The sequence below is a fragment of the Silurus meridionalis genome, chromosome 15, assembly GCF_014805685.1.
Source record: "Silurus meridionalis isolate SWU-2019-XX chromosome 15, ASM1480568v1, whole genome shotgun sequence".
Classification (NCBI taxonomy): Eukaryota; Metazoa; Chordata; class Actinopteri; order Siluriformes; family Siluridae; genus Silurus; species Silurus meridionalis.
This window is the reverse complement of record NC_060898.1, coordinates 18,983,680-18,995,915: the sequence shown is the minus strand read 5'-3', so window position 1 is coordinate 18,995,915 and position 12,236 is coordinate 18,983,680. Positions and strand designations below refer to the sequence as shown.

General features: G+C 37.1%; 1 protein-coding gene across 1 annotated transcript; it reads left to right on the top strand.

Annotated features, from left to right (window-relative positions):
- The first annotated feature begins 385 nt into the window (after nt 1–385).
- bbs1 (Bardet-Biedl syndrome 1) lies at nt 386–11,438 on the top strand. Its single transcript, XM_046868575.1, is given in 18 exon segments — nt 386–653; nt 943–1,019; nt 1,169–1,203; nt 2,049–2,321; nt 3,419–3,465; nt 3,567–3,605; nt 3,724–3,796; nt 4,735–4,768; nt 4,771–4,865; nt 4,945–5,051; nt 5,148–5,268; nt 5,475–5,633; nt 6,492–6,561; nt 7,397–7,555; nt 7,681–7,814; nt 9,747–9,881; nt 9,971–10,057; nt 10,153–11,438. Coding segments are annotated over 18 exon segments (1,764 nt in total). The 5' UTR covers nt 386–621; the 3' UTR covers nt 10,240–11,438.
- Nucleotides 11,439–12,236: the final 798 nt, after the last annotated feature.

Here is a 12,236-nt window from a genome sequence, read left to right as displayed (position 1 = left end):
AAGAAGAGCAGCAGGAGGAGGAGGAGGAGGAGAAGACACAGCAAAAGAAGAAGATGATGAAGAAGATGAAGAGAAGCAGCAGGAGTAGGAGGCGAAGAAAAAGAAGACAAAGCAAAAGAAAAAAATGAATAAGAAGAAGAGCAGCAGGAGGAGGAGAAGTCAAAGACGAAAAAGATGAAGAAATATAAGAGCAGGAGGAGAAGAAAGAGAATAAGACACAGCAAAAAAGATGATGAAGAAGAGGAGCAGCAGCAGGAGAAGAAGACAAAGCAGAAGAAGAGAATAATTCTACTTGCTACTGATTTCCACGTCATGGATCACGTGACATTTAATGTACCCTCTTCCTACAGGGTGATACAACGCTGCGGGTCCGTACCGCGAAAGTATCCGACGCGTGCGCCACATAGCGCGCATGCGCGTTTGCGCCTAATGGACGATTTTTTTGATGGGTCAACTATTTTCATTGCACCGCGAATTCACGCTCATATGCCGCCATTGCTGTTTCTATGGAAACGTGGAAAGCCGATCTAAGGATTACAGACATGCTTTTAGCTAGCTGGTTGTTATATCGGTGACAGCACCTGGGCTGGGATTTATACAGGATATACAGTAAAAGCTAACATGAGTTCAGTTCCTGTGGAGATGAAAGACAGGTCAGTAGCTGGGGCTGCATCTTTAATGCTAGCGGCTAAAAGGCCAGGAGTGCTAGCATGCTATACTGCAGTACTGTCAGCCTTACGAATAATTACAGAAATGGCTCACTAATCTAATCAGTGATTATATGACGGACAGGTTTGTAGCTGGATATAACGAAACTAGCTGAATCGTCCAAGTTAGTAAACTGTCTACATGGGGATTCTGATAATGCTGTGTTTATATTCTTTCAATATTGTCATGTTGCAGGAAATTTTCAGGCTCTTTTCCTCTTTCTTTTCCTTCCAGTGCAATGTCTACTTCCAAATGGCTTGATGCACACTATGATCCTGTTGCCAATTTATACACTTTTTCTTCATGCATCAGTAAGTCAACTATCTAATCATTCATGGGATCAGGGAATGGGATCAGGAAATCCTTGCTGAGTAGTTCTATTGATCACATAATACAACCAATCACTGAAATCTATAACTGAACACAATTTGATGTTTTATATTTGTTGTACTCTTCTCAGCTCTGGCTGATTTGCATGGAGATGGTGAGAACAAGGTGAGAGTTTGACCTCGTCTATTTTCATGCTCATGCTCTGACTTATATACTTGCCATATTTGTTTATTTAATTTAGGTCACCGATCATATATGCTGATTCAAATTGTACATTTTATTCAATGACATTTAATAAAGCCTGTCATCCAAATTGACGTTCAGAAGTGCTTTAAATTCCCACCCCCATGCTGGTTCAGTAGATCAGCGGCTAGAGATCGACTGATAGTGGATAACCAACAACCGATTAATTAACCGATAAAATTAATACTGGAAAATAAAACTAACATAACACTTCAAACAGTACTGAATCATGAAAAGTTGCTGAATAAAATAAATATGTATATATTAATTCTATCAATAAGTATTGTGAAAAATCTAAGACATGCATTTAGACTAAAACAAAAAGTAACACAAATAAATAACAGCTTCACCCAAATTAAATAAAAAATATAAAAAAAACAGCACCTGGCATCTGTAATCTAGAGGCCGCATTTGTACTGTATAAAGCAACCCGGAAAAACTATCGGCATGGATTTTTGCCAGTAGTTCAAACAATTAACTATCAGAGACTAAGGCAAAACCGAAATGCTTGCACATTTGAATTTTTTCAATCCAAATCATGTGATAGCAGCATAATGCATCAAATTATGCAGATGAAGTCATGAGCTTCAGGTAATAATAACATCCAACTTTAAAATAGGGGGAAAAACTAAAAGATTTTATCTCATTGACACTCAAAGGGACTCTGGCATGGTTGTTGGTGCCAGACAGGCTGATTTCTGAACTCCTGTGATGCTTGTATTTTATTTGATGTTTGTGTGTTATGTGTGTATGTGTGTGCATTATAGCTGGTGGTAGGTGATCTGGGTACAGGAACAGGCAACATGAAGCTGAAGGTTTATCGTGGCACGGGGTTGCTCAGTGAGAACACCCTGCTGGACTTACCCACCGGTCTGGTGTCTTTTCTCATGGACCAACATGAGCCTCGTACCCCTGCCATCGCTGTGGCCTCAGGCCCCTTCATCTACATCTACAAGAACCTGCGGCCTTATTTCAAGTTTACTCTTCCCACTCTGGAGGTCAACCCCCTGGAGCAGGATGTATGGAGTCAGGCTAGAGGGGTAAACGAGCCTTACGTCACACCTCAGAGTGTTGTGTGGGATCTTACAGTAGGGGCAACTTGCAGCAAATAATTGCTACTGACTGTTTTTAGTGGATTGAATGAAATAATTTTACTGTGTGTCTTACATTTAGGTGCTCTGTTTATGTGGTATTTATCATAGCAAGCGCATAAGTGATGGTCAAGTGGCCATATAATATAGAAGTCATACTATTAATGTGATAGATCATATCTTATTCAATACTATAAGGGATAGATCATTTAGAATTCAATACTATAAATGATAGATCGTATGGAATTAAATACTAAAAGTGATAAGAGCATATGGAATTAAATACTATAAGTGATAAAGCATATATAATGTAATACTATAAGTGATGTAGCATATAGAATTCAATACTATAAATTACAGATCATAGGAAATTCAATACTATAAGGGATGGAGCAAATAGAATTCAATACTATAAATTATAGATCATATAGAAGTCAATACTCTACATAATAAATGATATGCAATTCAATAGTGTAAGTAATCGATCATGTAGTATCTAAAACTATAAATGATACAGCACATTTCTTTAAGCTATAAGTGATAGATCATATAGAATTCAATACTATAAATGATAGATAGTATCAAATACAATACTATAAGTGATGGAGCATATGGAATGTAATATTATAAGTGATTGATTATATACAATTCAATACTGTAAGTGGGGCTTCCAATGATTTAATAATAATAAATTATAGGTCATTTTACTACATTATTATGCATTATAATTATCAAAGTAATTATTACATTTTACATTTAAATTAAAACCTTTTGAGATTAAAAGAAATGTTTATTTTATTATTATTATTATTTTCTTAAACGATGTATGAGATTTTATTTTTAATTGTTTGATATTTTTCAGGTATAGGTTTAGCTGCATGTGCTCCCTTCCCGTCTTATTTCAAGAATTCCCTCTTGTATCAAAATTCATCATTCTTTGATTAAAAAATAATAATATAAAAAATAATTTCCCAGTTTTTAGTATGATAGTCTAATGTATATGTCTGTGTATGTATATATAATCCTGTGTTGCTTTGTCTTTCAAGGACATGATTGACCCATTGACACTAAAAGAAATGTTAGAGAGTATAAGGTAAGTTGCATAACTCTGCAGATTTGTGCAATGGAATTTAAGTCTGTTAAAAAAAGTATTAAAGTCATGCTGTTGAGAAGTTGTTTCCTTCTGTTCTTCAGAGATAAGGCTGACATTCCGCTATCAGTCCGATCACTACGGTAACGCTGCATAAAAAAATTACAATTGCACACTTTTTTTACATGCCTGTTAACATTCCATTGTTTTGCAATCAGATTGAAGGCATTTTGAATTGTGTATTATCGCATTCTGTTTTAGGTTCCTTATCCTTGAACCACAGGAAATGGAGTCGTATGTTAACCTTTACAAAGAGCAGCCCATACGCAGACAGGTGGTCTTGTCTTACTCACATACACACATGTGCAAACAGTTGTGTATGTACAGTACAACCCCTATTCCAAAAAAAGTTGGGACACTTTGTAAAATGTACATAAAAAACAGAATCCAATGATTTGCTAATTTCATGAACCCATATTTTATTCACAATAGCACATCGAAAACGTGTTTGAAATGAGGAAATGTACTATTTTAAGGAAAAAATTACCTAATTGTATATATTTAAATTTAATGGCTGCAACATGCCTCAAACATTTTGTCATAAGGCAAAGTCTGGAAAAAGTAAGTGTTATTAAACTTTTTGAAGAAACATTTTGCAACTAAAGAGGTTAATTGACAACATGTCGGTAAGATGACTGTGTTTAAATAGTGTATATTGAAGAGGCAGAGTCTCTCAGAAGTAAAGATAGCCAGAGCTTCACTAATCTGTGAAAGACTGTGTCTACACAATTGTGGACCTTTCACTATTTTGAAAACATTTGGCGTCATGAAAGAAAAAATACAACAAAGGACACCCAGAACTGTCGAAAGCTAGACTCCTGTATCAGCCACAGATGTGGCAACATTTCTCTCCCAAAACTGGTCTCCTCAGTTTCCAGATGTTTTCCCAAATTAATTGGGGTTGTAAATATAGATATTGGCCACTATTTTGTTAAAGTTGGCAAAATTAGTGCAGATTTTTAACCCTAATACCTATAATTTTATATACAATTTTTCTAATTCATGTTATTCTACATACTGTACTTTATTGATTAATGTTCTTGTTCAAGTGATTATTTAAATGACATCAATTATTTTTCACATTTGATCATGCAGCTAGGTCAATATAAAAGTCATGAATAAGAGAACAGACTGTAAAAATGTTGTAAAATTATTTTATGATTCACTTTGCAGCTTTGATAAACAATGTCTGTCTTTTTTGTCTGCTCTTAGACAATTATTACATGCATAGGGACCCTAAAGAAAACATGGCGGATGATGATGCAGTCAGCTGTCTGGTTATTGGCACAGAAAGCCAAGATGTTTATATCTTGGACCCGGAAGCTTTTACCATTCTCTCAAAGGTCAGTAGTTCAGTTTTATGACACAAGTATATCCAAGGTGTTCAAAGGTGAACGTTCAAACTGATCATTGTCTTTGCAGATGTCTCTTCCCAGCGTCCCTACACTCATGGATGTGAACGGTCAGTTTGACATCGAGTTCAGAATCATTGTAGCCTGTCGTAATGGGAACATCTATATACTACGCAGGTATGCGGGCAACCAGTTCATTTGTGACCAGCACAGTGCAGTGCATCAGAAATCAATCTCAGCACATCCTGAATTCTGTAAATTTTTTTGTTACAGGGACTCGCAGAAGCCTAAGTACTGCATTGAGCTGTCCTCTCACCCTGTTGGACTGGTCAGAATGGGCAAGAATGTGGTGGTCGGCTGTGCTCAGGAGACTATGCAGAGCTTCACTCAGAAGGTCTAACTGAACATACACATCGATTTATACAAATAGATTTATCTATGTCATCCAGGGATTCACTCTTTTTTTTAATTTATTTATTATTATTTTTCTTTTGTAATGCAATCACTGCAGCTTTTCTTTGTAATGTAAAGCCTTTTAAATGCCCAAACTGTGGCACTAGTGTACAGTTATTCCAACAATCAGATCTTTTTTTTTTAAAGGGGAAGAAGCTATGGACGACTTACCTGCCTGCTCCAGTCACCACTATGGCACTTCTGGAATTGCCAGCACGGGGCTTCCAGGCCATACTGGTGGCTCTGGCTAACTGTGAGGTCCATGTGTATCGTGACAAGAACGTAGTCAGCACCATCAAAACGCCGGTAAAATTCATAGAGCCGTAATGAGAGCTGAGATTTAAGTTGACTGCATTTGAAATACACCTTTATCCAAAGCGACTTACAGCTACCTCAGTTGTACAGCTAAGCCCAGAAGTGGTAGCTGTGGATTTGTACCCATGACCTTCCAATCAGAAGTCCAACATCTTTCCCACTGAGCTACCCCTTCTTAATAAAAGTATATTGTTAGAAGCAATAGTAAGTGAAATGGCCTTGTCTGACAATTTGTTGTAAATATGTAAAATGTGTATTCTCTAATATATCAAATTCAAATTTAAAAAAATGACCACATTTTCAAAGTGATGTACCTACACACAATAATCTATGGAATGGGTAGTCCAGCATTTTGCATACTTTTAAATGCTTCCGGTGTAGTTGGTACCAAAGAAAACTATGTGTCAAGTCAAGTTTATTTCTATAGCGCTTTTCACAACAGACATTGTCTCAAAGCAGCTTTACAGAAATCAACAGTTAAGGTGAATGGTGTGCATTTATCTCTGATGAGCAGCCATGGCGACTGTAGCATGGAAAACTCCCTTAGATGTTATGAGGAAGAAACCTTGAGAGGAACCAGACTCAAAGGGAACCCATCCTCATTTGGGTGACATCAGGAGTTTGAACATAAATCTAATGTGCTTCTTAGAGATTGCAGTGTGAAAATATTGATCTTTTGTATGCCATTATATTATTCTAAATATCAATTTGAAAGAAGTTTCATGCATTTATATTGCAACATATAGCAATTGACTGCCTAATACCCCATGTATCAGATCATATTTTTAATTGCCCAATTTTCTGTTTTTAATAAGCTGAACCGTTGTGTATTACATCTTCCTCTCACAGGACGTGGTGACCAGCATCTGTTTTGGCCGTTATGGTCGTGAAGAAGGCACCCTAATCATGACCACCAAAGGTACTGTAAAAAAAAAACATTGTTCTTTTCAAAACACAGTGTGCGGTATGTACAGGATATTGTGGATATAGGAAATGGTGAGGGTGAGGGTCAATAATCAATGGCAGGTTTATCACATCATGTTTTCACAAACACGTTTTTCTCAAACACGTTTTCCCAACTGGGGCTGAACTTATTTCTCGAGTAATTTGAAAAGAAAAAAACAATAACATTAAGGCAATTATTTGCCTCTAGGCTTTGTTTAGTCCATTAAGCTACACATAGAGCACTGTATTTTCCCCACAGACCATTATTACTAACGCACCGTCTGATTCTGACTCTGGACCGCTCTGGACAGGTAAACACAGGAGGACATGGGGGGGTTCAACGAAACAAGGGGTGAGAAGATGATTCAGGCTAAAGAAAACGACAAAGTTTGGGATAATTTCAAACTGAAACATAAAGAAAACTCTTTACAGTGCGTTTACATTTTTAATTATGATTTTTTTTTTTTACTTATATATTTGTATTTGCACTAAATGGGTTTAGTTTACTGATATTCTTTTATGCAATACTAGCAATTAAAATTGTAATTTTTTAAAAAAGGAAACAAATATTTGTTTGTTTAAAAAAAAACGTCTTATTTTCCCTTGTATATTTAGTAATAAAGAAAAAGTACTTCTTATCCGATTAATCGATAGAATAATTGGTAAAATACTCGAAAAAATAATTGATAGGCGGAGCCCGATTTCCAACCCTAAAAATGTTTTACATTTTATTAGTTAAGATCTTAATCTTAGTGTCTTTATCACCTGTACTTTATTTACTGGTTTGAATATGTTTTTATGATGTGCAGGAGGTGGTCTGATTGTTAAGATCTTGAAGAGGACAGCTGTGTTTGATGACAGGGACTCCATCTCTGGCCCCCCAATAGCCCAAAGCATCCGACTAAACGTGCCCAAGAAAACCAAGCTTTATGTGGACCAGACCATGAGAGAAAGGGAGAATGCTGTGGGTATGTCCACGCAAAGCACACATGCCTACATAGTGTGTATCTGAAAGAAGCTTTTTGTCATAATTTCCTCTAATGGTTCATTATTTATGACTCTGAAATGGTATTGTCTGTGGACTCTTGTGTAGCCATGCATAGAGCCTTCCAAATGGACTTGAGCAGGCTGCGGCTAGCTGCAGCCAGGGCCTATGTCAAAGCCTTGGAGTCCAGCCTCACTCCTATGTCAGCCAGCTTGACTGAACCTTTGAAGATGAATGCAGTGGTGAGTGTAAACATGGTTTTGGCAGATAATTATTCTAGTTACCAGTTAACACAGCTTAAGCAGCTATGTCCATAGACATTCCCAGCCAACCATTTTAAAGCAATGGGCTCATTTCATACAGAACTAATTTAAAGGGTTTTAGTAGATGGACAAAAGTTTTTGACCTTCTATTAGAAACATTTGACATCAAATTGGAGACAAGGCCTTTTTCCAGGCTATAAATGGAAGGCAAAAGCAACATTAGTGTGCTTTAATAAGGTGTTAGGTTAAGCCAGGTTACTAAAACAACTACAAGGAACCATGGCACAGATTCTTCAAGTCTTCAAAGCTATAATGTAGTAATGAGTACCATTTTCTACAGTATTCTTATGTTTTGATGACTGTGGTGGTGAGTGCTGTCTGACATGTCAGTCCGAAATCTCCCATAAGTCTCAGAAATGTCATGACTGTAAAGGCCACTGAGTAAAACGTCCATAATTTTCACTCCTATCAAAATATTTAGTAGGGCCCATTGCTTTGACGATGGAGGTAGGGGTCTCCTAGCATGAGACCCACCAGGATTCAAACATTCAAACAAAAATAGGTTTAAACATATCACATAGGGGATAGGGGATATCCTTTTATATACTTTTTGATATAGATAGATGTATATTGTGACACAAATATATACAAGGTGGTATCAAAAAGGTTTGAGACTAGTTTTTATAACACGCCAACAGATGGCAGCACAAGGCTGCACGCACAGTTACAGGGAGCACCGACCTTCATAAGTCAGTATGCCAAACATAGAGAGCTGTGCAACTGGTGCTCTTCTGATGACGTGCGTCACCACGTCTGCTATTCTGACCACGTGCGCACTTTACCACCGAGCTCTCCTCACACATGAGTTTCTCGCCGGAAACATGATCTCACTTAAGCACCCACCATGCTCAACATATTCGGTTCTTGCGGAATTCGCATTTAATTCAAAAGATGAGGATCCAGCTTAAAGGTCGCCTTTTTGACACTGGTGCATTGATCCAGCGTGAATAGCAGAAGGTGCCTGATACGCTTGAAAAGATGACCTCCAGGACACATTCCAGAAGCGGCAGGAACGCTGGGTACACTATTTTGAGGGTGATAGTGTGTGATCATAGATAAATAAAAGTATTTTTGTATAAACAGAATCAGAAACTTTTTGATACCACCTCTTACAATGTAATGCATAAAAAAGTACATACACAAAAATACCATAAATAAATTATTTTTACTTCTACGGTACCTTAAAATGGCAGTACAATATAGTTGGCATTCAGGGGCTGGCATGGGGTGAAGAGAGAAGAAGAGAGCAGGTTTGTTCGTGTCTGTGAAAGTTCACAACTCGAAGGTTCACAAGTCGGTGACATGTTGTGTGTGTGTGTGTGTGTGTGTGTTTGTATGTATGCACGTGTATATTAGGGCTGCCAAAATTAACGCAAATTCATTTTAATGGCACTTTTTTAAAATAAAAAGCATTTTATTAACACACGATTAATGCAGTGAACATTTCTGTTTGCTCATTTTTATTACAAATATAAACGAATAAATATGAAAGAGGACAAATTTAAAAACCTTCAACGCAACTTACATATTCATGACGTCCTTTCTTTCCTCGCATATAAAAAAAATATATAATTTTTAGTCACGAAACTTTGCCTTCCCACACAATTTCAGCATTGACGCAATGGAATCAGAACATACTTCCTAAAAGAACCACGTACCATATTTAGTGATAATTAAAACAACCACTAATAAAAAATATATTTATTTAGTTACAAATATATTTAGTTAATACAAATGTTAGCATTTCTTGGTGGAACACTAGTTTGATGTTGTTTGATGTGATCAGCTGCATGAACAGAAAGTTAACTATAATTAAAATAAAGATTGTAACAGACAGTTTTTTGTTGTTAGGTTCAAGGCTTAGGCCCGTCCTTCAAACTGACTCTGAACATCCAGAACACAGCAGCATGCCGCCCTGTCATGAACCTAGTTATCAGTTTCCTGTTTGATGAGAATCTGTACAGCATGCGGACAGCCTTCTTTAAGGTAAGCTACATATTTTTGCTCAAATTTCATTGAGCAAGAGCATGTTGAGCGAGCAGGAAATGGACTATGCCTTGTTGTGTTGTCTGCAGATCCCCCTACTGGTTCCAGGGCTTAATTATCTTATTGACACTTTTGTGGAGTGTCTGAGTGATAAAGGGATTTCAGACATTATCAAGGTGAGATTTTTATTTTTTTTACATTACATAAACTTCCTGTATCCATCCTGATGGATAAGTCTATTTTGAAATGCTGCCCTCTTTATTAACCGCAGGTGTTTGTGCTGAGAGAAGGGAAGAGCACCCCACTCCTCACTGCCCATATTAACATGCCTGTAAGTGAAGGACTGGCACTCAGCTAGGAGACATGGACAAGATGAGCCTGGATGAGATTATTGCTGTGTCCAAGTAGAGGCAGCCTGTAGAGGCATGGCTTAGCCATTAATGCTCCAGAGACTAAAGAGCCACTCCGTGCAGGTGATCACAGAAGCTTGTGCTGGCCATAGAAACCAAAGTTTTTTGATGATTGCTGCAGTCAGCAGGTGTATCATTGTAAAAGTCCACATAGTTGGGTTTAGGATTGTGTGTTGGTAACTGCTTTATATATAATACTGATTTGGTAGGTATTGTAAGGTGGCCGAGAAATGCAAACCAGAAACAAAATTTACTCATCCAAATCCAAAAACAAATTAACCAAGCCAAAACCAAAATAAAAATCCAAAAACAAATTAACCAATCGAAAACCAAAATAAAAATAATATTAAAATAAAAAAACAAACAAAAAAAAAAAACAACCCAGAAAACACAATGACAATTCAGACAAACTGGAAAAGGTATGTATAGTTTGTGAATAAAATACTTACCACTCATTTGACAAGACATCTCTCATTTCAAATACACACTTTCCTGCTTCCTGTATATCTTATAACTTTGTTTCTTGTACGTTTGTGTAGTTCTGCGTTTACTTTAAACCATTTTTTTTCCAAAACTTCAACACACAAGCGCAGACTTCCTCCTGCCACAGCTGTAGCGAATGACAGATGTCTTGTCCAGTGAGCAGTAAGTATTCCATTTGCAAACTAAACCTACCTTTTCAGGTTTGTCTGAATTGTCGGTTTCTGATTTGTAAATTTGTTTGGTGCTTCTTAGCCACCGTAGTATCTCATGTTTATACATACATTCACTGGCCAGTTCATTAGGAACATCTGCTCAAATCTGCAATACGAGAACCTTTGCCTGTTTCGTGTATTATAACCCAATGTGGTATTCCGTGGATGTGAACATCTCAGACCCCATTATTTCCTCAAATACTTGATCCAACAAGACCACGCTCATAGTAAGGGACAGCACATTTCCCCTCGCATACTGTTTAATGTGCTTGACTTGTATGCATTGTGCTGCTGCCACATGATTGATAATTGGATTGGCTGATTAGATAATTGCATGAAAGTGCAGGTGTCCCAGATGAAATAACTGGTGAGTGAATATGATTTATTATTCCTAATAGTGTGTATTTTAAGACTCTCTGTCAGGTTTTACAAAATAAATTGAAATAATACAATTCTAGTTTTCATCAGTGTGATTAATTTCAAGAAATTTGCTGGAGCAACATCAGATTTTTTTATCTGTATTTTGCAGATTGACACCCAATATGTGTCCAGACTATTGGGCCCATAAATAAATGCACGATAATGATATTATATAATGACAATGATATTTGCTTTTTAAATAATTTGAAATAAAAATGTCATATTTAGTCTCTAAGAGCTTCACTCTTCTGGGCAAATGTTCCACTAGATTGTGAAAATCTTTGCTCATTCAAGTTCATGGAGGCATTTGAATCCCAACAGTGCTCAATAGGGTTGAGGTCAGACCTTTGTAGCCACTTAAGATCTTCCACTCCAACCTATGTACACCATATCACTTTTGCACAGGGGCATTGTCATGCTGGAACAGGTTGAGGTCTGCTATTTCAAGTGAATGGAAAATGTAATGCAATATATATATATACCGTTACCGTATGGTGCGTTACCCGTTACTTTTTTAAATGAATGAATTTCGGCTGAAGTGTAGACTACAGTCTAACTTGCTTACAGCAGCGACGCATTGTATGATTGGTTAAATATGGATAAATCACTGTAAACCCGAAGAAGACGCACTGTGGGCGTGTCTCCGTTTATTCAGGTCTGTGCGGCAGTAGTGGCGAGTCGAGGCGAGAGCAAGACTAGTTTCTCAAAGTGGAAATATGCTCATTATTTCACTTTAGTTGAGTATAAAGACAAAAACTTTTAAGTCATATGTAAGCTGTGTCTTTCTGGTTCGAAGCTCGTATCTACTGCGATAAACAGCAACTCCAATC